General features: G+C 47.9%; 8 protein-coding genes across 8 annotated transcripts; 5 read left to right on the plus strand and 3 right to left on the minus strand.

Annotated features, from left to right (window-relative positions):
* The first annotated feature begins 396 nt into the window (after positions 1-396).
* Positions 397-1,959, plus strand: DFJ58DRAFT_787686 (uncharacterized protein). Its single transcript, XM_041390118.1, has 2 exons — positions 397-857; positions 913-1,959. Exons 1-2 carry the CDS (start codon positions 520-522, stop codon positions 1,607-1,609), a joined length of 1,035 nt encoding a protein of 344 aa, XP_041244083.1. The 5' UTR covers positions 397-519; the 3' UTR covers positions 1,610-1,959.
* A 1,250-nt stretch (positions 1,960-3,209) lies between these two features.
* DFJ58DRAFT_660192 (uncharacterized protein) lies at positions 3,210-5,051 on the minus strand (the record flags this gene model as incomplete). Its single annotated transcript, XM_041382136.1, has 6 exons — positions 3,210-3,918; positions 3,953-4,059; positions 4,113-4,458; positions 4,512-4,649; positions 4,702-4,849; positions 4,901-5,051. The coding sequence occupies 6 exons, from the start codon at positions 5,049-5,051 to the stop codon at positions 3,210-3,212; spliced, it is 1,599 nt and encodes a 532-aa protein (XP_041244084.1).
* Positions 5,052-6,386: 1,335 nt separating this feature from the next.
* DFJ58DRAFT_882486 (GH3 auxin-responsive promoter) lies at positions 6,387-8,544 on the plus strand (the record flags this gene model as incomplete). Its single annotated transcript, XM_041394572.1, has 7 exons — positions 6,387-6,993; positions 7,055-7,299; positions 7,347-7,493; positions 7,545-7,730; positions 7,786-7,931; positions 7,988-8,160; positions 8,215-8,544. 7 exons carry the CDS (start codon positions 6,387-6,389, stop codon positions 8,472-8,474), a joined length of 1,764 nt encoding a protein of 587 aa, XP_041244085.1. The 3' UTR covers positions 8,475-8,544.
* A 539-nt stretch (positions 8,545-9,083) lies between these two features.
* On the plus strand, positions 9,084-10,971 carry DFJ58DRAFT_727815 (O-methyltransferase-domain-containing protein; the record flags this gene model as incomplete). The annotated part of the gene is made up of 11 exons (XM_041385520.1): positions 9,084-9,332; positions 9,381-9,561; positions 9,607-9,854; positions 9,904-9,918; positions 9,972-10,032; positions 10,078-10,223; positions 10,286-10,390; positions 10,449-10,545; positions 10,604-10,665; positions 10,716-10,837; positions 10,887-10,971. The coding sequence occupies 11 exons, from the start codon at positions 9,084-9,086 to the stop codon at positions 10,969-10,971; spliced, it is 1,371 nt and encodes a 456-aa protein (XP_041244086.1).
* Positions 10,972-13,997: 3,026 nt separating this feature from the next.
* Positions 13,998-15,258, minus strand: DFJ58DRAFT_787707 (phosphoribosylaminoimidazole-succinocarboxamide synthase). Its single transcript, XM_041390119.1, has 4 exons — positions 15,058-15,258; positions 14,791-15,004; positions 14,576-14,731; positions 13,998-14,524 (listed from the first exon to the last, which is right to left on the minus strand). Exons 1-4 carry the CDS (start codon positions 15,202-15,204, stop codon positions 14,106-14,108), a joined length of 936 nt encoding a protein of 311 aa, XP_041244087.1. The 5' UTR covers positions 15,205-15,258; the 3' UTR covers positions 13,998-14,105.
* A 2,641-nt stretch (positions 15,259-17,899) lies between these two features.
* DFJ58DRAFT_841318 (uncharacterized protein) lies at positions 17,900-18,363 on the plus strand (the record flags this gene model as incomplete). Its single annotated transcript, XM_041392699.1, has 4 exons — positions 17,900-17,983; positions 18,038-18,112; positions 18,165-18,266; positions 18,316-18,363. The coding sequence occupies 4 exons, from the start codon at positions 17,900-17,902 to the stop codon at positions 18,361-18,363; spliced, it is 309 nt and encodes a 102-aa protein (XP_041244088.1).
* Positions 18,364-18,889: 526 nt separating this feature from the next.
* On the plus strand, positions 18,890-20,311 carry DFJ58DRAFT_683872 (glycosyl transferase family, a/b domain-containing protein). The gene is made up of 2 exons (XM_041383265.1): positions 18,890-19,337; positions 19,392-20,311. The coding sequence occupies exons 1-2, from the start codon at positions 18,972-18,974 to the stop codon at positions 20,136-20,138; spliced, it is 1,113 nt and encodes a 370-aa protein (XP_041244089.1). The 5' UTR covers positions 18,890-18,971; the 3' UTR covers positions 20,139-20,311.
* Positions 20,312-21,552: 1,241 nt separating this feature from the next.
* On the minus strand, positions 21,553-23,121 carry DFJ58DRAFT_703130 (phosphatidylserine decarboxylase-domain-containing protein). The gene is made up of 3 exons (XM_041383648.1): positions 22,116-23,121; positions 21,913-22,064; positions 21,553-21,862 (listed from the first exon to the last, which is right to left on the minus strand). Exons 1-3 carry the CDS (start codon positions 22,993-22,995, stop codon positions 21,656-21,658), a joined length of 1,239 nt encoding a protein of 412 aa, XP_041244090.1. The 5' UTR covers positions 22,996-23,121; the 3' UTR covers positions 21,553-21,655.
* Positions 23,122-25,344: the final 2,223 nt, after the last annotated feature.

Below are 25,344 nucleotides of genomic sequence, written 5' to 3' on the forward strand. Positions count from 1 at the left end.
CGATTAGCGAGCCTTTGACTACTCAAATTCATTTCATTGTTGTCCGCTTGGCATCGAAAACGTGGAGGATATATAGACGTGTCCCATGTCTACAGGGGTGACTTTCTTTTTTTGTCCCCTTATTGGCCCCGCGGAAGCAAAATGCGGGCGGTGTTCTACACCTTTCCGTGATGCCATGGCTCGCTCAACAATTCTCAACGACTCTGTTAAAAGTTTCTCCAACATGAAGAGAATACAATGTGGTGTAGCTCCTTGTAACGTACAAGCTCGAAGCACGTAATGGCAAACCGTGTGAAAATAATTTCGGCTGACCCTGCATCGGCAACGTGTGCCGGCAGTACTTCCAATTGTGAACATGTGACAAAGGAAGGGGAAGCGTCTATCCGATCGCTCGTGACGACGCATTGCTTTTCATTTTCATTTCATTATATAAAGAGCGGTCGTTTCAGAGCTCTTGTTTCATTGCCCTTGTGCTTTCGTCTTCGTGCACACTTTGATTTCTTATCCTTTTTTTCTCTGATGCACTCTTCCTATTCGCCACTTTTCACTTCAGGTCTTCTAGCGGAACGACGGGCGGGTCTCTCGTCTGCACACAGCGCCAACCTTCCGGTCGTCCCATCAAACTCGAAGGGCACATCCTACAAGGCACAAACTGCTGCTGCTGATGATCATGCCTCGGCATTTTATTTCACTTTGCAAATGGGTCAAAGGGATACCGTTGAATTTCGGTCATTCCTCTCCCTCGACCTGGCAGACTCCAATCGCTCGATTGCAGGTCACAGGCGCAAGCCGTCAAATGTCTCAAAGTCCACTAGTTGGACTTGTACAACCGATATAACCTCACCTCATGACTTGTCGTAAGTTTAGCCTTTGTCCTCATTTTCTTTTTGTACTCACCTTTTACGTCTAAAGACGAATCGAAAGACCCGCCTTTGAACGTCTTCCACCATTACCTTCAGCATGTGCGCTCCACCGATCGTCTCGTGAATCTTTGAGGCAAATTCCTTCTCCTAAACCTGCTCCGGTATCATCTACCTTACCCGAACCTCCAACATCCCTTGATCGCGCCCCGAACTTCTCCCCTCCGTCAAAGCCATTTCGGTCTGCGACCAACACGTCTTTTTCAACACCCCTGTTATCACCCATTAGCCCATCAGGGAAAGGGTCATCCACACGTTCCTCATCCATCGCTTCGCATCAGAAACGAAGAAGTCGCATGGATGCTCTGGCATGTCTCGAGGGCCGCTCTCGTGCTGCTAACCGCATCCCGAGGTCGAGTCTACGAAAAAATTTCATGAGCATGAGCGATGATGAAGATGATGAGGCTAAAGTGCTTTCGTCACTGGGAAATACTCCCTTCATTCAAGTCGAGGATTTCGGCTCGTTTGCAGATATCGAAGATGAGGGAGATGCGGTCATCCCATCTCCCAAACATCTTTCCCCAAAACAAGCCACTTTCCCTCGTTCAGTCTCAGTCTCGTATCCCCCGAAGCGACAGAGAAGAAGCACTGTCGACACATGGTTTCCTCTGAAAAGCTTCATCGATCTGAAAGACGATGATCTATCATGGAATTGGCGGAGCTTCGTCGAGATCGGCGGTGTCTCATAGGGCTCTCCCATATGCTAAATGACACCTCAGGCTGCGCATATCCTAGAAAAAACCTTATTCCGATATTATATCTTGCGGTGCAGGCACATAGGATGCGTCAGTCTTCGTGCGTATATCTACACCATCACTTATTATCTATGAATACCCACAGCCTTTTAGTATACCGCACTTGAACAGTTACTTCTTTCATGTTCATTATTCAACACTTGTACTCTAGTCATTACATGCACTCGAGCGATCAGCCATACACACACGATATCTTCGCTTTCTGATACTATCGTTTGTGCCCTGACACTTCAGTTGTCGATTCACGGCTCTTGAAGAGTAATTTATCTTGGTTTGAGATCTGATTCACTTGCATGCCTGGGCCATGGGCCCATCAGTTCATAGATTGTGCTCGGACCACGTTCCAATGCCAAGCGAGACAACGCTGCTGTTGTGATGGTCAGATCAGTACTAGCACATCACTCAACATGAAACACCACCGACGCTTGGAATCTCATCTCGATTGCCCTGAGCCACGAGAAGACGGTAACATTGATCGCTGCCGTCACCGACGCCAAAGTCTACAACAAATGAAATGTTTCGGATATTATCAACAACGTACGACATCGTTGTCAAGACACGATTGTTCCACCACGGAACCAATTCGGGGATACAATACCTGTGTTAAACTCAGAAACTGAGACTCCGCAGCGCTGATTCACGTCAGGACAGCGTGAAAAGTCCACACTTTCGGAACGTAACACCGGTACTGTATATGCATGGAGCATTACCACGCTCATAACCATCTCCTCGGAAAGTCTAATCTGAGCGCGTCTAAATCACACCACTTTCCTCCGTTGGTTTGTTGGTCGGCCAGGGACCAGATTCCGCATGTCCGACAGCGGGTCGCCATGAAGAGCGACGCCATGAAGAGTCAACACTAGCGTGCCCTGAATGCGCCCACTACACATAACGCGCCCCCATCGATGTCATCGACGTAACCGATGGCGGTACGCCCTGGCACAATAAAGCCTAATAAAGCAGCTGTGCCTAGGCATGCCCGTGTCAGCGATGAGCACAACCTAGCATGACAGGGTAGCATAAGAGCAGAGTTTGATCTAAAACACCTCTATCAAAATGACTGTGAGCATTATTGACATGCGCTTGGCGATCTAGGTACCAAACGTTTACCACCGGTCGGACCTCTTCAATGACTAGCTGTCGAACGTAGCGTGTCAATGATGATCCGGACTGCTAGTGTTCTCAGCAATTAATGGTGGCATGGGTGTCGCGGGCACTTTACTGAGTCTGAAGGCGGTGGGCGGAAGCGAAACATGACGTTAGTCCCACCGGGAGACTGAATGTGGTATTTGTTTGCTATTGTCGGCGGCGGTGTATCAGTGGTATAAGTTACATACAGCATACGTATTGTGGGATACGGGGAGAGGCTGTGAGGTATCAAGCGAAGTTTAAAAACGTCCATACAGTGGATTTGAAATCGTGATTGGAAAAGCTGTACGTACCCTCTATAAGTTAGATTCTGAGCTGCAATTTATCGTCCGATTGTACCAGTAATCGAGCGCAAGGGTCCAACAAAATGATAGGGTCGACTTGTTCATCTCCCGAGTAATCTAGCCAACAGCGTGGCTGGGGAAGGTGAAGGCGATGGTGGAGAAACGGGGGGTTCAAGGCGTTGAGGGCTGGATGAATACCGGACGTGGTATGACACCGGGTATGTCCCGTATGTTGAGTACCGGTTAGGTGGCGGAGCCACACGGTGCATTGGCATGCGGGGAGGCAGTGGAGGAGCCGAATGGTTGGCAGGGCGGCCGAGCTGCGACGGCGACGATTTGTGTAGATGCGTTTGGTGCGGATGTACGTGAGGCCGCTGGGATGTCGATGCCGGATGTGAAGAGAAATGAGGAGAAGCGAGTGCGGGCGCGCTAGATTTTGATCGGAGCTTTGCCCTCTCTGCAGTGGCGTGCTCTGTCTCGCGCTTCTTCCTTTCATTCCGTTCCTTGTCGCTTGATTCTTTTACTTTCTTTTCTTTGTCCTTGCGGGTGTCTTTGCTCTTCCCATCCTTTGTTCGCTCTTTTGATGCACCCGATCGTCCTTCTCCAGGGTGGATGGGAACAGTGCTCCTTGGCCGTAACTCGGGCATATCGATTTTGCTCAGATGGACTACGATGTTGCTCGGCGGGGTATAATCCTTGCCCTTTGCTTTGTCTTTATTATCGTCCAGATTAATCGTTTTCGGACCCTTGCGTGGTATCTGGACCGTATCATACAGAACATATTGATATAGATCTTGATCACCTAAATGGCTTGAGAAAATGGAGCGGCCATAAGCCTAGAAACTCACCTGCTTTGTGCCGGATGCGTTTCGTCTCCTCAACTACTTGCAGCACTTTGGGAGCCTGGAGTCCATCTGAAGAGCGTATGGATATAAACAGCATCGCTTCGTCCTAAAATCCAACTCGTTATTCTGTCCCTGTTATCACGAGCACGACCAACGCACACGCAGCATCCGTGCACAATATTGCGCATAATCCTTGGGGGAACACTCGTCAATGATTGTGACTTCATTCACTTGGCCTCTTGATGCCTGGATTTCGGCAACCCTTTCGACACCTATTTTTGGCTTGGGTTTTGGCGGTACGACTGGTGGAGAACATGTAGGTCCGCCTGACACCTTTCGCGCAGTCTTCTCTGTAAAGCTTTTTAGAGCTGAAGTAGTTGCAGCAGGTAGTGACGTTGTGTTGCTTTCGTTGGGTGACTCGTGGTACGAATCGCTGACGTCTTGGAAGGTGAGCAGTGCAGTCAGGATGACGATTTCTAGCCCTTTTCGATCATCTATATCAAACCTGTTTACACTTATCAGTCACGTCGCGGGGACTATGTTCGATCTTTAACTCACCTATTGAGATTGTAATCTAGAATTTGAACGGATGCTGTCTTTATTCTACCCGGAGGTTCCTTGGTCACCGCAACCATAACAGGAGGGTCGGGCTTTCTGATCATGAAACACTCCTCTCGTTTCCACTCAAATTCGTGTCTGCCATAGTGTAACTGAGTTTGCATGATAGCTGCTGTGTTCAAGGACTCACTCCTCCCATTTGAAGAACCATCGGAAAGTCAGGGTGCCGGTATATTTCAGCTCGATGACCTTAGAGGGGTTGTATAGCTCTATCGTTTTATGTTTACTCGTCACGCTCGGAGAAGTAGCAGAGGCGAGCAAGGATTCTGAAATGGGGTCTGCCACAGCTTAATCAGTTGACGATTGAACCCAATTGGCAACGTACACACCATACACCTCGATTTTATAGACTTGTCCGGGTATACGTCGCTTGCGGTAGTGTACGTTTCCCGAAGGATCTGTGAGGTCTGTCACAAGTCCACTCGGGTCAGAGGTATTTGGTGTCAGATGGAGCGTGAAGAGATTTTGGTCCAGACTCATGGTAGATCAAGCTCTGCTAAGAGTGCTCAATGTAAGTCGCGGTGGAATTACGGGCCAGGTAAATGATAGTCGGCCTCCAAACGTAGTATATAGAGAAGTGTGTTGAGTGTCAGACGTGCGCATGAAGGCCAGTTATAGTGTCATTAGCTTGAGAAAGGTGGGCGATGCGCAGCTCGCAGGTGTGGTAGTCAGGAAGACACGGGGCAGAGTACTGCGGATTTTGCAGCGTCTAATACGATCTATCAGAGCATTGCAATTAAGGCCGGATTATCATGCTGTACCGACTCCCGAGTCAATACCAATTTGCTACGTATCATTGACGTAGCATTGATAATGACTTATATAAATATGGCAATCATCCATCTCGGACACTTTGTGGCTTGTTTTCTTTATGTATGCAGACTCTATGAACCTGTCTCTTCAGCACCCTCCCCCACATGTTTCAGGTTTGCGAGGAAGGTGATTCAGAGTTGACTAGAATTCGGCCTTTGTCAATCTGCCTCGTCAGATGGCGAAGTCAATACCAACATCTCCTAACTCGTATGAAAGTATAATACTGAATAGCGCGATAACTGTCTTGTTGTTTGGCAATACAATCCAAGACGTCTCGGAAGGTCAGGTGAAGGTTCGCGTCGTCGTATTCGACCCAACGATTAAGGAATGATTATTGGAGTGTCATAAAGGAGCTGCAAAAGAGTCGGGTGCGAATCTATTCATTCCTCATATAAATGACTACTTATATAGAACTGGTGTATTGTAGTGATGTCCAGATCCTATGGATCTACGGCGTGTGGTAGCACCCTGATTCCGGACCGGTGGTCGACCATCGGGATGCCTTTTGTCACTGGTATGTCCCAGATTGGCAGACCGTTACTATGATGACAGAGGGAGGTTACACAGTTCAGGCTGTTCAGCAAACAACACGTGAGAGTTTATGCGTTTCCCAAATTGAAGTTGGAATCGATCGCAACTTGAATACACAAGGGCCATTGATCACAGTGCTCGAGTATGCAAACTTGGCAAGTCCCAGCAACCAGACTGCTACTAAGTGCTACTGCCTGATGCGCCATGTTTTGCTGCAGAACCCTCCTGGTTTGCCAGCAATTGCTGGATCAGAGTGGTATCAGGGTGCCGGGGAAATGGCGTAGTATTGTCAACAACACTACTTCTAGTATATTTGAAATATTTTCACTCATTCTGCCATTTCAATGCCACGTCGGCGGGACAGAGTTCCTCCAGGTTCTGCTAGGTCTGCCATCGGAACTGCTTGCAAATTGTTTTTCCCGCAACACTACAATTGACTTTGTTGAACAAGATCGCAGGGTGACGACAACAATGTCTCATCGTCAACCGAATCTCTTGGACTCTTTGTCTGCTGAACTCTCTCAGCGGGTCAAGGATCATGTAGATAAAGTCCTGCTGGAGATCATACGGCCGAACTTTGGGTCTCAATTTGCGCAGAGTGCTCCCGAATTGGCGGGATTCCGCGAGGCCATCGCGCAGAGCGACTCCAAGGATGATATTGACTTCCTACGCTGCTTCCGAGAATTCATTCCCATCACAAACTACGAACCTTATAGGCCGTTTGTAGCAAAGTTTTTGACGAGCCCATGCATGGAGGCCGACGTCAAGAACATGTTCGCCCCGGGACTGCCCTACTTCCTAGCCATGACCAGCATGACATCTAGGAACGCACCAAAGTTGATCCCAAAGTATCGGCCTCCCCCGCACCTTTTCCAACAACTCTCATATCAGGGGTATTCGCCGTCAGAGGGTACCACCTTAGCACCATCCTCTTTAAGACATTGGCAGGTCTTAAAAATAGATTGTGAGGACGGTCAGAGCTCCAAGGAAGTGGCTGTCTGCTCCACGAGCATTGGTATCCTGCGAATGGGAATGAACTGGGATCTCGAGCATGACAAGGATAGACTCGATCTGTGGGGTAAGCTAGTAGCGCCAATTTCCTTGAGCAAGCTGGGCGCTGATCTCTAGGCAACTTTTAGTTCCGGGAAAAACGGATCCATTTGCGATATCTTTGGTTAAAAACTATCGCACTTTATTTATTCTGAATGCGCTATTTGCACTGGCGGACTGTCGAGTGACAACCATCCGCTTCTTATTTGCCAATGTGTTCGTCATATTTTTGCAGTACGTGGAAGATGAATGGCCTTTACTTGTCGAATGCATCGAGAAGGGTGTCATCCCGGATATTGAAGACCTAGGCGATCTGCGAGCACCTTTAGAGGTCGTATTTTTGTTGAATATTACATTACATTGAGCTCAAAGTTCTCTCAGAGACATCTTACTCCCAACCCTGTTCGCGCTGCCGAACTTCGCGAAATCGGGCCTCCTGTCATCCAGGGCTGGGCAGTCCGAGTATGGCCTGACTTGAAACAGTTCGTTGGGATCACTGGAGGTCAGGCTGCTTTTTCTGTTCCAAAGGTACGTCAATTGCGGAAAGTTTACCATCCAACTGACAGTCAGTGACCCAAGATTATTCACCTCCTCGGACCTTCCATTACTATCAAGTCTCATGGGTATGGCACTGCAGAATGTGGTCTCGCCAGGGTATACCATGAAGGCAATCCTAATACTGACTTCAAGTTGACGTTCAGAGATGGGGTCGTTGAGTTTCTGGACGTGCGTTCCAACGAGCCTTCAGACCGTGTATTGTCCTCTGTAGGAATCATTGGCTGCATCTCATCTTTGTCTTCAAGTTCTCATCCCCCCTTAGTGGGAACTCGTAACTGGCGGGGACTACGAGCCCGTCGTGACGACTCACAATGGCTTGTGGAGATACCGCATTGCTGATGTTATCACCGTTAAAGGCTTTGCTCCAGATGACGGCCTACCTATCATCAATTACCGTCACAGGCGAGAGTGAGTTGTGATGTCATCGGTTTTAGGCTTAGCAGCTGAAATGCCCGCCGAGGAAGTGACTCGCTTGGAGTGACATTTGGAGCATCGTGTACAGAGTCGCAGTTGATGGACGCAGTTGTCTCTGCCGCTCAACAATCGATCGGCCAGATTGTAGCTTTCACTATTGTGCTGGATGATAGAGACAAGCCTGTTACTTATGGGTACTTGGTAGAGCTAGCAGGGGAACTAAGTTCGTGCTTGCTTCAAAGCTCATTCACGCGACTGTGCTGATTGATGTTCACAGGACAAGACGCAAGAATGGCGACAAGGCAAATTTTTGAAAATCTCATCTCAGCAAGCGATGATTATCGCCTCGTTGTCTGGCAAGGCAAGTCAAGAAGGCCTACCATCCGTATCGTGGACAAAGGCACCTTTGCAGAATATCACAGGCAGAAATGCGAGCAGATGAACATCACGGCAGTGGGTCATGTGAAGGTTCCCGTCGTCACATTCGACCCAGCAATGAAGGAATGGTTCCTGGAGCGAGTTATAATGGAGTTGTGATACTTCTTAACCTGTTCGAGTGAAGATCGACAAACATAAGGTAGATATATGTGTGGATTCTGTGAGCTCACGGAGAGCCAACGTGAAGTATGGAAAGCCAGACAGCCGCGCTCCCTTAGTCAGTGTCACACGTCCGTAATAGGTAAGAGGACTTCGTGCACCTTAATTTGTGCCGGTCGAAGTGGTAGTGCCACGTGCACGTAATCACCGTCGACTATCAATCCCTCAGAATTTGAAGTCGTAGTCACCGTCTACTATCAATCACACAGAATTTGAATCGAGGATGTCGATATCGAGTATTGTTCGGGTAGCTCGTCGATGGGCGGCGAGGGGAAATATGCTTACTGAGAAGTATTAATAGCCACTGATGGCACTAGTACACTCCACAGCGGGGATGGCCAGGGATGGCCGCAACTTGATCAAGCTGAAGCGATCGCGCGGACATGTTGACTCAGTAGGCTGGGGTCATTTCGCAGCACGGAGGTTTGGATTTGTTTGCTCAGTTGTTCGAAAGAACCGAGCTTGAGATCCAAATGACCATGAACTGTGTAAGTATATATATTGTGATAACAAATATTATTTCCCCGTAGTATCATCACCCCTGGAAATATGACGGACTCCAACGAGCCGGAGGCTAAGCTTGAAGCTCTTTCGGACATCATCAACTCCTCCGCGCACCAGGCAATCGCAGAGTACAAGAAGACCGGACATGGGGTCCCCAGTGCTGATGCAACAACCTTCCACCCCCTCGACCTGACGACAGATACACTTGCCCTCAAAAAGGCGATCAGGCTGCTCGAAGGTGCATACCATCAACTGAGCTCAATACTAGCACCCCCCCAGCACACGGTGATGAATGTGAGTGTCGTGTGCAAACGATCTCCGCTCTGTTGTTAATTTCCTTAGCTTGTTTTCAATTACAACTGGGCGTGCACAGGCGTTGCCTTCCGAGCGCGTCTTGCAGATGTTCTGGACCAACATCCGGAAGGCCTTAGCGTGGATAAGCTGGCTGAAGCGGTCAACCTCGACAAGGTCAAGACTGCACGCGTCTTACGAGCTTTGACCCTCATGGGCTGCTTTAAAGAAGGTTATATTCATACTGTTGGTTGAGGATTGTCTCTGAAACAGGTAGTGCGTCAAACAGTCGAGCGAGACATTTTCGCAAACAACCGACTATCCCTCATACTCAAGTCAGCGAACAACGTTGGGTGTTATACGAAACTTCATAGCCAGGATGGTCCGAAATTTGCCGGAGTTGTGTATGAAACTATGATCGACGAAGAATTTTCAAGATCGCATGAGCTCGACAAAGCGCCCCGGGTATGTGCCTTCAGAAAGGAGGGCATGAAGGATCCCTACTACGAAGCGATGGAGAATAATGTGAGTTTTCGTCATCACACTACCCCTTCGGTACCTTGACACATTTCAGCAAGAGAAACGTGATGTGTGTATAGTCATCCTCGGACCTCGAGTGATGGCTCATGATGCTATTTATAGGTGTTCCACAAAGCCATGCTTGGCCAGAGTGAGGTGTTGGGCGCTTCTGCAGTGCTACACCGTAAGCCATCGCAATTTTCGAATCATTAACATGTCTGAGAGGCAGGTCGTAAGACTATCCTTGGAACGATATATCGTGTGGTGGATGTCGGATCTGGCATTGGAACATTTTCCACTCCTCTAGCGAAAATGTTCCCTCACCTTAGAATAATCAATCAAGATCTCCCGAAAGTCATGGCACAAGCACAAAATGTGAGTTCAGATATCCAGTACACATAGGTATTCCAGCGGGCACATCGTTGATATCTGATTAGGCATGGGAGAAGAATGCTCCTGAGACATTGCTTGACGGCCGCGTGGAGTTCATCCCAATTAATTTTCTCGAGGACGCACCTGTTGTTGGGAAAGATGTCTACTATGTAGGTGCTTAATTTCGTTTCTATTCGTCGCCGGTAATTTGATGGTCTTATTGCGTAGTTGAGGCACATTCTCCACAATTGGCCGGACGCTGAGGCAACGACGATCCTCCGTAACATTCGCAAGGCAATGGGACCAAACAGCCGAGTGCTAATCCGTGAGTGCTATCTGCGGTTCAATGTGGTATTTACTCCAAAACCATTATCTCGTGCTAGACGATTGCGTGATCTTTCACACATTGCAAAGACCTAGTGTAGGAACCAATGGATTGAACGTCGTGAGTCTCAGAGTGCAGCCTGACGTATTTCTGAATTCATGATCCCCAAGGCCCCTGAACCCATGTTGCCGAACTTCGGGGCAGGCAGTCACAACACGTACCAAACAGACTTGACTATGTGGCTCATTTTCAATAGCAAGGAACGAACCTTGGAAGAGCTGGAGATCATTGGGTAAGTTCCTTATAGATCTATTCGATGATCGACTAATGATGGTGGACAGGGCCGCCGCTGGTCTAGCACTCACCCAGGTTTATGATCTTGTAGATACAATGCTCATAGAGTTCAGGATCGCGGGCCAGAGCTGATGCCAACAGCAAGGTCTCCAAGTACATGGCCCATGTCGTGAATATTTAGCGCTATCATAACGGTCGTGGATCTGCCCATGGAATCGTCCGAGATACTATGTACAACTTTGCTGTGTTTTACTATAGAAATTATGATCTATCAGGAATATAAAATGGCAACTTTCAGTTCGAGAATATAACGGTTAAGGTTTCGATATGAATCACAGTCGTTGCTCCGTCGGATGTCGTGCTATTCTCAATCTATATTGGTATATCCTGAGAGAGGTCCAGGCTGAGAGCTCTCAGTGGGAGTGTTTGGTATTAGCTCAGCTCTCGCTGTGATATCCAGCAAGATATGAACAGGTGGTTCACTTTTCCTGCAGCCGGACAGTACGCATTCCACAACATTACACGCTACATTACATGTGCAATCACCTGATCCTGTAGGAAGAATGCATTATGATTGTAATTACAAGAGACAGGTATCTGTCTTCGCCATTGGCTTTGGTCCCTCCTGTCTTGTTGGTCACAATGGATCGCAACTTGCAGGCTATGCTGTGTTCATCGTATCTAAGCCTGCTCCGTTTCGCGTTGGCCTCTCTATTGGTATCTCCGTCCAGTTGCCCGGGTCTTGCTGCGGCAATCGAAAGTATGTTCCGCCCCGCATCAACACAAAAGAGGAGCGCACGCAAACTACACATATCAGAATGATATGGCTCGGTATGCCACTTTCAATTCTCCCACCTTTAGCTTCCGAATCAGCCTCGGTCGCTTTGGAAGAGCCAACGACCGAAGGAGTGTTCATCGATGAGACTTCAGCGAGGCTGGGGAGGTTGCATCATCTGCCTGACCGCCAGACTCACTCTGTCCTTAACTTACTTGCATTCTTCTGGCCTCCAGTTCCATTAACGTTTCAGTTGGTGGTGAATCCCGACAGTTTTGGTTAGTCCGTCGAGAATCTAGGTTGGCACGTACACATCTCAGGGATATACCTTGTGTTTCTGAGACGATCCGCACGAGGCGTGAAGGTGAATTCTATTTCATGGACAGACTATCACACAAAAAGGAGGTCTCGGCGCAATGACTGGGCCTAGTTCAGACGGAGCTCTGAGGATCTATACACCGCAAAAATGTTGACAGCAGGTTTCGAACCGACTGCAAGAGAAACAGATTTTGATTATGTTGTGGTAACCACTTGGTTAACACCAGTTAAGATGAGCCTCCGAGGAATCCATCCATGAGTGAATGTCAAAGTGTGTTCCGATAGAAAAAAACCTTGTCGTCGGCAGGTTTCGAGCTTGCGCAAGTGCGACACAGACATATTTCGATTATGTTGTAGTAGCCACTTTGGCCAGGCGAAGTTGAAATGAACCTGCGAAGAAATGTCCATCAGTGAATCTTCAAGGCGTGTTCTGAGAGAGAAAAAAATCGTCGGCAGGTTTTGAACCTGCACTGTGACAGTCCAAGAGACAGATTTCGATTCTGTGATAGTAACCAGTTTGGCCAAGGCAAAGTTGAGATGAACCTCTGAGGAACTGTCCATCAGTGAATCTTCAAGGCGTGTTCAGATAGGAAAAACCTCTTCGGCAGGTTTTGAACCTGCACTGGGAGTGTTAGTCCAAGAGACGGATTTCGATTCCGTTGCAGTAACCACTTTGGCCCGGGCGAAGTTAAGGTGAGCCTCTGAGGGACTGTCCATCAGTGAATCTTCAAGACGTGTTCGGATGGGAAAAAAACTCATTGCCAGGTTTTGAACCTGCACTGGTACAGTCCAAAAGACAGATTTTGATTATGTTGCAGTAACCACTTCAGTTAGGGCGAAGTTGCTCCGAGGAATCGGACGTGTTCCGATATAAAAAAAACCCTGTTGTTCGGCAGGTTTCGAACCTGCGTAGTCCAAGAGAAACGGATTTTGATTCCGTTGTGGTAACCACTTTGGCGAGGACGAAGTTGGGATGAACCTCCGAGGAACTGTCCATGAGTGGATCTTCAAGGCGTGTTCCGATAGAAAAAACCCTGTTGTTAGGCAGGTTTCGAACCCGCAAAGTACAAGAGAAACAGATTTTGATTCTGTTGTGTTAACCACTTGGGCCAGGACGCTTGCTGGCCAACTTAAGTTTAGACGAACCTCTGAAATTGTCCATGTCGACAGGTTTCGAATCCGCACCACAAGAGAGCAGATTTCTAATCTGTTCTGGTGCCAAACGGTTAACTATGACTACTCGAGATAGGCCTTGAAAAATCCATCTATGAGTGAATGTTCAAGGTGTAGTAAAAGAAAAAAAATTGTTTGTCCTGTCACGTTTGGCTGCAAGACTGGTCAAGATAGAATCATTCGGTTACGAGTTTGACAGTAGAATCACATGGGATTAGCAGTCATTTACCAAAAATTCAATAAAAAGACTAGTTTGCGTTTAATTCGATGGCCACAACACATGGCAGGAATAAGCGAGTCGGGGGCTGGCGCCGGCGCCGTCACGATATGACACTGTAACTGCAGGAAAAAACGCTGGACAGCAGCGCTATACTATGGAACCTACAGGTCAACTACAGGTTGTGGATCGCATTAATCTCTTTAGGGGTGTACGGAGTCCTCAACTTGTGACTACCATTTTTGGCCCATGTCACGGGTGGTAACAGTTCCATGGCCGGCGCTAGTACTAGTGTCTGTCTTCCCATCCTTGACGCATTGATGGCTCGTGATCAAACCAATGGCTCCAAAGAAAGATTGAGTGTCTTGAATTCCTCAATGGATACCTGCACAATCAGTTACCAACACTAGGGGATGATGCTTTCGGGTCCGCCATTAGACCTGTTTTTTAATATCACATTGGAGCCCCTAGCGCCGTTCGTTCTTCGTCCTGTTGCCGCAACGGTTTATATAGACAAAACGAGAGATCCACATTGAGGTCTCCAGATCTCCGACTAACTCTGCTCAGAAAGATGATTACCATTTTGCCTTTTGCACCTCATCAGAGCAACGTGTTGCAGAAGTTCGCGGAATACCATCGAGGACATCTATTATGAGGAAGAATATATGATTAGATTTCGTGTGCGTGATGTTATTGATTAATGAAGTTTTGAAGCGCGGAAGATGAGATCAGTTTGAACTCGTTCTGCATTACCAAGATACACAAATAATTTAGACGGATTTTCTAAGAGTGTAGTGACTTCAGCATTTGTTCGGCTTCTTTGTATCTTTTTTGAGTCCCCTCGATGACAGTATCATCAATTCCCCATCCCTCGCCGTTTCCGTTTGGTCCACTCTCTAATCCTTTTCTGTATCCAGCAGCAGTCAATGCATTTCTGACATACTGCTTGTCAAAGCTTGGCTGTCCTTTGCCAGGTTCATACTGGTCTCGGGGCCAGTATCGCGACGAATCGGGCGTAAGGACTTCATCCACAAGGATGAGCTCGTCTTTCCCAACAGAAGTAGAGGGAACAAGACCGAATTCAAACTTCGTGTCTGCGAGAATAAGTCCGCATGATTCTGCATATTCAGCAGCAGCCGTATATAGCTGCAAAGACGCAGCCTGGATACGGTCGAATAGATCTTGACCGATGAGTTGGGCAGCTGATAAAGTGGGCATGAGTGACTTTAAACAAGGTATAACAACAATATCACCTTGTTCAGGCGAGATATTCTCGTCATGGGCGCCTTGCTCAGCCTTGGTGGACGGAGTGAAGATTGGTGTCGGGAACTTTTGGGATTCTTCCATCTTCTCCAGTATTGGGATACCACAGACAGTCTGCGACTTTTTGTACTCTGCCCAGGCTGATCCTGTTCACAAATTCATCTCGGCGGTTCCAGGAGGTTATCCGGATAACGAATCAGCTCACCAGTGATGTACCCCCTGACGATCGCTTCTATGGGCACTATTTTGGCCTTTCTTACAAGCATAGTGCGGCCCTCGAGTTGCTCGCGGTACTGCCGGACTTCATCCGGCATCTCATCGATATTGACGGTAACAAGGTGGTTAGGAATGATATGCTTCAGCTTCTCGAACCAGAACAGCGAGATGCTTGTGAGGAGTTTGCCCTTGTCTGGGATACCCTAGAAGCAAAGCACATGGAATCAGGCAGAAAAGAGTTCAGAGATCCACGGACACTGTTGAGGATGACATCGTACACAGATATCCGGTCGGTTGCGACAAACAATAGATGATCGGGCGACGAAGTTGCATAAACGTCGCGGACCTTTCCTCTAGAAAGAAGTTGAAGGTCTGGCAAGTTCGTTTGCAGCAGGGCTGCCATTGTGGGGTGAAGAAGAGATTAAATATGCTCCCGGAAGCTCCCTATGATGTCCGGCCGTCTAAAATGGTTCTCAAATAGGCACGAAGCGTCAAATAGGCAACGGTAATCACATGTCACGCAAACGTCACAGCAGTAGTGTGATAAGGTTCTGTCGCGCTTGGCGGATAAAATTCAAGTGAATGCACTAAGATAACGAGCTAACAGAAGTATGTTCTCAATATGTGCCCGCCAGGAATTTTTAACTATCTGCAGAACTGCAACATTAGAGAGAAGTCATTGCATCATCTATCAGAAATTTTGAGAATTCACCATTGAATCTTTAAATGTTTTGCGACTGATTGCTGCGACCCACGATCCACCAGCAAAAGTTGTCGAAAAATGGATGGAGCATTGACTTGTACAACTTCGCAAATTGTAACACCCGAGTCACCTGACGTCAAACGATCAGACACTGCAGGCAGTGAGGGAGATGACAAAAATTTACAAGGTCGCAAGTAGGCTGTCCTGGCATTCAAATGCGATGCCGATGAATCTTGCTTGCCTCAGTTGTGCAGGAGATAAGGCAGTGACTTGCGATGAGTCGCCGATGACCGCTCATGTAGGTAGTACATGTGTAGCATGAATTCACCATGTAGGAATCGCGATGCAATAGAATATATAGACCAAAAGCTCGAGGACAAAATATTCCTGGAAGAAAATCAGCGAGCGTTGTACAGAGGGAACAGCGACTTGCCCATTGGCAGTGGGAGGGTAACAGCACAAATCAGAGCACTAATGCTTCGGCAGTTCCAATAGCGAGATCAGGACAGTGGTGCTTCAAGCCCAGACGCAACCTGAAACTGCTGGACGCATCGTCAGTAAGGAAGGCTGTTGGAAGAAGTATGTATGACTCTAAGAGGTCCAACTTGTCCAAGGCAGAGACTTGACAGGTGCAACGCTGAGCCATCGCGTAGTGAACTGTTCTCAGACAGAGTCGTCCTCTTGCCAGAACTTTCATGCATGCGCAGGTGGTGTAGCCCCAGACGACAATTCCGATAAAATAAATGAATACTTAGAGATCAGTAATGATTAATCGGCCAACTTTAGGGAGGCTGCAGAAACTTTGACTGGAATTGGCGAGCGGAGTTGTGTGCACGGTCCACCCAGGGTCCAGAGCCACTTCGATTTCAAAGCTTGTGGACCTAACACGGAACCATTCACGAAACCACTGGCGTCCCGCAATGCAAAATTTGGCTCAGCTTCAACCACTCAAGCTAACGCAAGAGGACTTCTCGTAACCGAATTTCTTGAATTGCTGATCTTGAAGAACGACACGAGCGGCTTTGATACCACTTGACGCACCCATGGACCCCTTGCAAATTAGAGTCGCCTACGACGTATTGTTCCCCTCATGAGGGCACGCAAGACACTCGGTCGCACTTCAAGTTAGATCGGTCACAGCTTGACACTACCAACTGCGTCGGCAAAGGCAAGAACTGCATACCGCGACGGTGAAAAATGCCAATTTTTTCGTCAGCCATAGAGCAGGGGATCTTCATGTTTTATGCAGCTTGATGGCATTTTCTTCTTAGGTTGGATCATTCGGTTCGACATTCTTCGCGTCTTGAAGTGCGGAAATTTGTGGAGAATCCGAGACAGCTTACGGTGCATGTAGGGGGGCACTGAGCCGACTCATAGTCACTGGTGAGTGTCTTGTTCACTCCAACCATGTTTTGTTTCTGGGGCATATCAATGGCATTGGCTGCCACTTGTTAATGTTGATGGAGGCGATTGCGTCAGTTGAGACTTGGGGGGCGATCTTGATGCAGCCATAGTGACTATCTTGACTCATATCAATGCTTGACACATCTTGAGAGCTTGAGAGCACGCTGTTGAGTCGTGTTCATATTTCATGATGGTGGCTGGAAACTTGCCTGGCTCGTGCGCAAAGTAGCTTTGATGCCCCTTTTGAGGTCACGTAATGTGTCACACACTGTCACGCTGTCTTCGCTGAAGGCGAGTAACTCGGCATCAGGTTTTTTTTCTGGCATGTCGAGGGATACGATTGCTCAGGATGATTGATCAGCACATCACAGATATATCATGTCCTGTACAACAGAGAGCTCTCCATAAGAGAGTCCACGCACTTCTGCTTCGTATGTACTGACTCTTCTTTTCTAGTCAGGGACGCGTCTGGTTCGCGCAGCATTCTTATCATGCTCTAGGCAGCGCGTAAGACTGGGTTGAATATGTTAAAGTCCGTGGTGTATATCGTGGAGGTCCTGCAACGGCGATCCATAGCTTTGATGGAGCAACCTGATGCCCAATCATGGTCATGCTGTCCCTCCTGCGTCGTCTTATGCCTCTCGTTTAGTGCTATCGATGGCTATTCTGGATTGAGGTCGCCCATGAAGATGGGCTTAGAGAATTGGTTCCACGGAAGCAAATGTCGCACCAACACTTGCAAATTTGAAGATCCACACTAGTGTCAGGCTGGGACACGCGCCCACAAGGCATTCGGCACTAACCCAGCCCTGTCGGGATTGCGAGTTCGGAGTTGTAGAACCTAGACTAACGCCCACCTCAATTTATTTATTTTCGCTTTTCTTCCATCGAATTTCCGGTGCTATTTAAACCCCAAATGCCTTCACGCAGGACAAACGACATTCCTTTTCCCTCATTTTCTTTGGTGATAAGCCAGTATTCGACGAGCAACATGAAGTTGCCGAGCTACAGGACGTCGTATCTTCTTCGTTTCCACCCTTATCCGAGAGTCAAACCAAGCCAACATGAGATCATGGTGAGCGATGCCGTGAACATTTCTGCGCTATTTTTGACACTTCTTGTCGCGAAGCACGCTGTGAATGATAATCTCAGCAGCGACATTGTTGAAGACGACGACAGTGCTGGACCGGTGATTCTCAACTTTGTACGCGTTTTCTTTTTGTCATCTTGTAGCCTTATTCATTTTTCAAATGCAGCCTGACCTCCCTGAAGAGCAGCATCCGCAGGAAGCCATCGAAGTTGCCGAGAATGGCGCCCAACCTCACGTCAGGCATCCAAGCTTTGCAACTCTAATCATCGTACGTTTGCTTGGCAGCACCTGTTCGCTCTCACGCGTTATGTCTGCAGGACCTTGCGATCCTAGTTGCGAGGAAGCTATCTTTGAAAACCAAGTAGTTTGTCATAGCTGGACAAACTACTAATACCGCAACTCATCCTGTATCTCGCTCTCGCTTTTATTGTACCATATGACCGGTCCTTGAAACACAGAAATCTACTTTACATCAATCAGTCCCTCCTTTTCTGTCTATGCTATCATCTCACATATACGAATATCTGTGTTATACCATACCATCAATGCATCTAGTGGAAATTTTATTCCGAAGACTTTGCAGCATGTGTCAATGATCAGTGACCGAAAGTCACGCATGTTTACAAATTATTGTACAAACACCGAGCTCGCAAAAATTCTCGTGCACCTCTAAAGTTGTTTGCAACACATTGTAATACTGAATGGCGTGAAGACTGTCTTGTTGTCTGGAAATACAAGCCAAGATGTCTTGGAGGGTTAGGTGAAGGTTCCCGTCGTCATAGTATTCGACCCAAATGGTTCCCGGAGCGTGTTGTAACTTGTGACTTATGATGGAGTTGTAATATGTGCTTTAGAGTGAAACCGGGCCCGGCTTTATATTTACTGTTTCAGACTTTAACGTGGCCTTAATCAAGTGGGTGCACTGTGTGTTCTTTGTATGTAGATTACTCGAACGATCCAACCGTGACGTGTCATGACAGAATATACTCCCGATTCCTTCAAAATCCTGCTAGGAAAGCTCATCAAGACTCCCGAGTGTTTCACTCCGGAAGACCTTAAACTCGCACTTCATCACCTTTTTACCCCAAATGCTACCCTTCCCGCACAAATAGGCGCATTCCTCGCTGCCCTCCACATAGGAAAAGTGGAAAGACGCCCAGAATCCCTCGCTGCGGCTGCTGAAGTGCTAAGGGCGCGGGCATTACAAGCAGCCATCGAAGACGGAGACACAGATTTTGTTGTCGATATCGTTGGAACTGGAGGAGATGGTCATAACACGTTCAACGTTAGTACCACGGCAGCCGTCGTTGCCGCAGGCGCAGGTGCTCGAGTGATCAAGGTAAGATCATTCTGCATCTGCTGCAGTAATTTATCTGATAAATAAAACAACAAGCATGGGAGCAGGGCTTCCACATCGTCATCCGGATCGGCAGATCTTTTGCAAGCCCTTGACTGTTCATTTACTGCCCCTTCATCATCAGGTACTCCCTTTCCCATACCTAAAGTACCATTCACCTTCATCCTCGCGCCTCATTACCATCCCGCACTCGCTATGATTGCACCATACCGCAAATCCTTACCCTTCAGAACGCTTTTTAATGTCCTTGGACCACTTATAAACCCTGCACGTCCACGAGGAATGGTTTTGGGCGTGGCTGACCGCGAACTCGGTCCTACGTTCGCCCAGTCCCTCCGTGACGGCGGCGTTGAGCGCGCCCTCGTGGTATGTGGAGCCGAGGGACTTGATGAGATCAGCTGTGCCGGCGACACATACGGGTGGCAATTAGAGGATGGCAAAATTACGGAAATCAAATTGCACCCAGACCTTTTCGGACTAAGCATCCATACACTGTCATCCGTTGCTGGCGGGACACCGACGGAGAATGCAGGGACATTTAGGGCACTGCTCAACTCGGGTAATGACATACCGGAGTCGCTGATTCCCGTTTTGCACTTTGTATTGCTGAATGCATCGGCGCTTCTGGTTGTTGCAGGTTTAGCTTCGGACTTCAAAGAAGGGGTTGCGCTAGCGACGAATAGCATAACGTCTGGACGTGCATGGGATGCCCTTGTAGCCTTTCGGACTGCAAGTAGGGAGGCACTGAAGGAGTCAAACGGATCTCAAAACGGCAGAGCTTGATGCGATTACCGAAGTACTTTATTTGTCCAGCTTGCATACCTCGAACTTTTCAGTTATTCATTCCTACGAGTTATTGCCGTGTCTTGTTAAACAGGATTCTTGTACTGCCAACTATTTTTATACACAAAGTTGTAGCGCTCAAGATCGTCGTTCATCTTGCCCGCGTAAACAGGATCCGCGAGGTATCTCGGAGAAGTGACAAGCGATTCTGACTTGAACGGATCGCGATTGCCACGGAGAAAATAGTTCAGAAAAATCGGAAGCAGTAAATGATATTGAACTCGAAGCGGAGGCGGTGAGAAACTGTGCAGCACAACAAACCAGCGTCTACCATCCTGTCAAAGAACCTGACGTTGATCCAAATGGTGCGTCATATATGTATAATAGTAGTACATGGTAAGGTAGAATATTGATCGAGACAGAATGGAAAAATTGCTCCCCCACTGTCTGACGTGATGCGGACAAGCAATAATGCCAGCAGCAAAAACAGTCTTGAAGGGTTTGAATCAATTCCGATTGATGATCATGCGACCGTTAGCCCTAAACGGGGGTAAACTGAATAATCCGCATGCATCAGGGGGTTTTGCTAGATTCTGTACATGCACATCGCATGCCCATGACCCTGGCGTGAATCCTGAGTTTGAACTGGGGATTAATATTTTGATGAGCAGCAGCTATAAAGTGCGTGAGCCCAGAACTGGCCAACAACGGAACGAAAAAACACACCTGTGCTTTAGCTCGCAGTAACAGTCAACTCACCAAGCTGTGGATCCAACTTATGGCACTGACTTAGTGCGCGAGCGGCGAGCCATGCTCAGCGCAGAGACTACCAACACCATGACATGCACCTGGGTGGCGTGCGGGACATATTGCTCTGGATATGCCGCGGACGTCTAAGGTTGCACTTCGTCCAACGGTGTCCCTTCAAACTAGTACTGTTGTGATTGATGACGGAAGAGATTGTGATGTAGCAGCGCAGCGGTGTGGCGAAAGCATCGTAATGCAAGTGAAGGGTTTGGAGATGTTAGCGATGAAATCTTATATCAAAACACGCACCAGGCACAGAGTAGATTGCCGCATCCTTCAGATCTCGAGGTCCGAAAGAACACGTTGCTTATTCCATGATGCAGGCGACGAGCGAGGACATAGGGTGCAGTCAGAATAACAGTAGGTTTTGTACTTAGTTGAGAAATGTTCAACCGACCAGCCATCTCATGGCGTTGGAACTCGCATTTTGCCATGCATATCAGTGTCGAGGTTTGGAGGCCATTTTGAAAGATACCAAGTTGCCGAGCCGCGGCGGCGGCGTCGCACACCTACTCAAGGCACATTTTACCCAATTCCGGCTTGCCCTCCTCTTAAGTTTGGCCCGTGGTGAGATGGGCTTGCGTGAATAACTTGCAAACTCACTTATTTATGCACGCATTTGAATAGTTCAAAGCCGTGATGATACATGATTGGGTAAATAGAGCGCGCTTACATTTAAGAAATAGTGATCTTCCACAGGCAGTTTCTGTTCACTTCTTGTCCTTTGGCATCTTCCCAATAGACCAACCAACTTTCATCATAGTCTCGATTCCAAGTTGACCCCGTTTCGGAGGCGAAGAGTTGGCTACAAGATCGGAATCCCACTCGACCATCCCCGGCTCAAGGATAGCAACGATAGTGCTGCCTCCGTACGCGAAGAATCCAAGTTCATCTCCACGCCGAACCTTGGAACCCGCCTGATGGAAGTGAGTTTGGCATGTTAGAGAACTATATCCCGGGGACTCACCGAAACGGTCCACTGGATGCTTCCAACGAGCAAGGCACCGACTGCAACAAATGCGATCTTTTTATTCGTCGCGTCATGGTTTAGAAGGAGAACTGATCTCTTATTGGCAGATAGCACATCAAGACCTTTCTCGTTGACTGCCTGCGGGTTGACTACAGAAGGTAAATTGCCATCCGTTGAGTGCTGCAGGTGGCGCCCCTTACCTGTAAAATACTGTCCAGGAATATCCCTTGGTTCACCAACGACAGTGGCATCCGCAAGCGAATGGAAGCGGTGATAATCTGACGGCGCAAGGCGGAATGATGCGAGAGAGCCACCTTCAAGCGCCCGGCAGAGTGGATCGGATTTGTCTAGTCCTAGAAGGGCAGGAACTGTGAACTCGTTCCCTTTAATCCAAAAAGTCTGCGCGTCGTGCACCGCAGGGTATACGACAAGCCGGGAGTCCGCGGCGCTGCAGAATTCATGATCAGGGTTCTGCACAGGGCGGGCATCAGGCTTGAGTTTCCGGTAGAAGAAGTGATTGAAATTCTTGTATGCTGGGCTTTCGGGGGGATATAGCAGCTCGCTTGTGTTGATGTTGTAGGTGTGTATGAATGACGGGATGTGACTTCTAGACTCGGGCGAGTCGTAGATCTGCCCCTCACGCTTGCTCTGCTCCATCAGGAGTGATTCAATGCGCTTGCTTCCTTCCAAGAGCTTGACCTGCTCCCTCCCATAAAATAAGATATGCATGCCCAAACGTGCATAGATCGGCATGCTTTCAAAGATTCGTTCATTGGTGCCTCTAATCGCGACGTAGTTGCCGACGTGATACTTTGCTGCAAGGGATTGCAGCTGAGGCACGAATTTGCTCAACCACAAGTGATGGGCAGGGCCGCCAGACGCAAAGTGATGTAAATGGCCATGAATGCCCTGGGTGACATCGTTGCGATTATCAGCATGTTGAGGACTGGAGCGCTCTACGGTCTCTTTGAGAGCCTCGGCAATCGTGCCATCCAACATCTCCATTCCTTGCATCCCTGCTTGGCCGGAACCCTCAACACCACCTGGTTTATTGAGCTCGGATTCGTTCAGCTGTGCCATTGTTGTGATAGAAGAATAGTAAGACAGAGGTTGAACAAAGTAGAAGTCAGGTGTCAAGATAATAGATTCGATTGATCAGGCTAGTTGATCTGGATGGAGGGGTTATTAATAGGACGTCAAGTTAAGCACTACGTACTACTCAGTTACTAGACATGCTCATAATGCATAATGCATGAAAAATTATAACAAATCAGGATCCAATCTTTTCGAGATGCCACAAAGTCATCCATTCATAGACATGAACTTGGTCAGTGATTCGTTTGTATTTTATTTATTTATGCATTATGAGCAAGTACTAGGCGCCGTCGCCGGCGATAACCTTACTTTATTTGCAATTGTTGTCACCATCTCGCGTGGATACCCATCGTTTTCCTGCTCGAAAGCATCTCATCTTGTGGTCCTGGTCGCAGCTTCACGGACCATAAGTCTAAATACCTGTCCTCTGCCAGATTCAAAGGGATTGTCGTTCAATCGATCTCATATTTCCGACAGTGGGTAGCGCGTACGCGTGAAGTTAACCGTCAAAGTATCAGTCATGGCACGGAACACTCCTACATATATTTGTTAGCTGGTGGAACACCCGCAGGGATTTGCCGGTGTTTGTCTGTGTTTGTGTGCGCGGAACACTCCGAAAATTGATGGCGGATCGTTAACGTTGATGTAACACTACGGAACAAGTGACATCACAGAATTTTCAACTCGTCAGAAGAAAGACATGATTGTTTGAATGATTTAGAAATTACAGGATAAATGGCTTGGATAATTATCGTGTATTTCGGAAGAGCAATGCTGAAAACAGTGAGAGAAACTCGTTCGGGATTTGCCGTTGTTTGTGCGAGTGGACGATTCGCAGAATTAAATATTGAAGCAAGGGTGATGTCTACTCACTCCTGACCTCATTAATTTCCATCCTAGCCTCATCCACTCAGTCGATGGCATCTAGCAGGGACTCCAAGTGTTACATAACCTTCAACCCTACCAGCCAACCAACTTGTCATCATTCATAGACTATTGCACTGGTGGCCAGGCTTGGCCCTGCTTGGCCAGGGTCTCACAACCCTACAGGTACATTTGTACAAACCAAAAAATTGCGTGAGACAGAACTTTCCTAGGCCTGGCAGTCACGCTGAACCTGACAAATTTAAGGGCAGCCAGGCTGAGTCACTCGCACTGAAGGACATTGAAGGACTGAGGTGCAACAGTCGAATATCCGGGCCTACCTCCTGGCCAGCACCTGTTTAAATGTCTTGGAAAAGGGCATGACAACCGCGAGCGGCACGATACAGCGCCAATACCAGATCCCCATTCTCCTTGGCATGGAGTATGACTGTCCAGGAGGTAGTCAATGATTGATGAACGGCCGGCATCTGTCAACTTGAACTTTGAAGGAGTCTTAGCCGACTTGGACATTATGCCCTTCTAACGGCGCGATCGAGCTGTCGACAATAGTACAAATGATGGACAGGTGCAAGACCCAAAATATAGATTTTTTACTTTGTTGACTTGAACTCTGCGCTGACGTGCAGGGGGATGACCCTTTTCGCGTCTGGTTTCGACTGCACGTCAGAATACCCTGGTGGGAGGACGTGTCGGTTGTGTCGTGCGTACCGTATCATTCGACTTTACTACTACACTGTTCATATAGAATGATCGAATCAATCTGGCCCGGCTTGACCTGGTCCATAGCTTGAAGTCGGGCTGCGCACACTACTAGTCCTGTTTCTCCTTGACTTTGGTTCAACGAAACAACACCTCAAGGTCTTCACGTATGAGCATACTGTATGTCATGGCACGGGTTGTGCGACCCAAGTACTTAACCGAAGACGACGATCTGGAAGAGATGATGCGTCGATGATGACTGTTATGGTCCAACCGATTACAACGACTCACCACCATTTCCTTTGGCGCAGTCGCTGAGACTTCCGCTTCTGATGTCCGTCGAAATTCACCGATAACCTTTGTCACAGAGTGCATAATATACCAATCTTATGATTCAGCGTCGGTCTCAACTTGAACTTGACAGGTAAATGCCTTTTTGAATAAGGTCAAACAGCGTGTCGTGGTGTCTGAACCAGATCGTAATGTCGGTACTTAGTCGGCATGTATCGGATCTAGTGAATGCACAGCATGAGGTGCCTAGTTAATTAAGTACTTATAGTTCCGAAGTGGAATTAATTCATGTCATTCTTTTGTTCTTTGCCAATTGACGGAGACGAATGTTGGACGAATCAGTGTAAGCCGCGTCGACTATCTATCCCAGATATTCTTTCACTTTGGCACTCAGACTAGATATGATATTGTTTTCGCTGAGACCATGAAACCACTTGAAGAGTCTCAAGGCAACACGGA

This window comes from Suillus subalutaceus (genome assembly GCF_016647625.1).
Source record: "Suillus subalutaceus strain FC151 chromosome Unknown DFJ58scaffold_51, whole genome shotgun sequence".
Taxonomy (NCBI): domain Eukaryota; kingdom Fungi; phylum Basidiomycota; class Agaricomycetes; order Boletales; family Suillaceae; genus Suillus; species Suillus subalutaceus.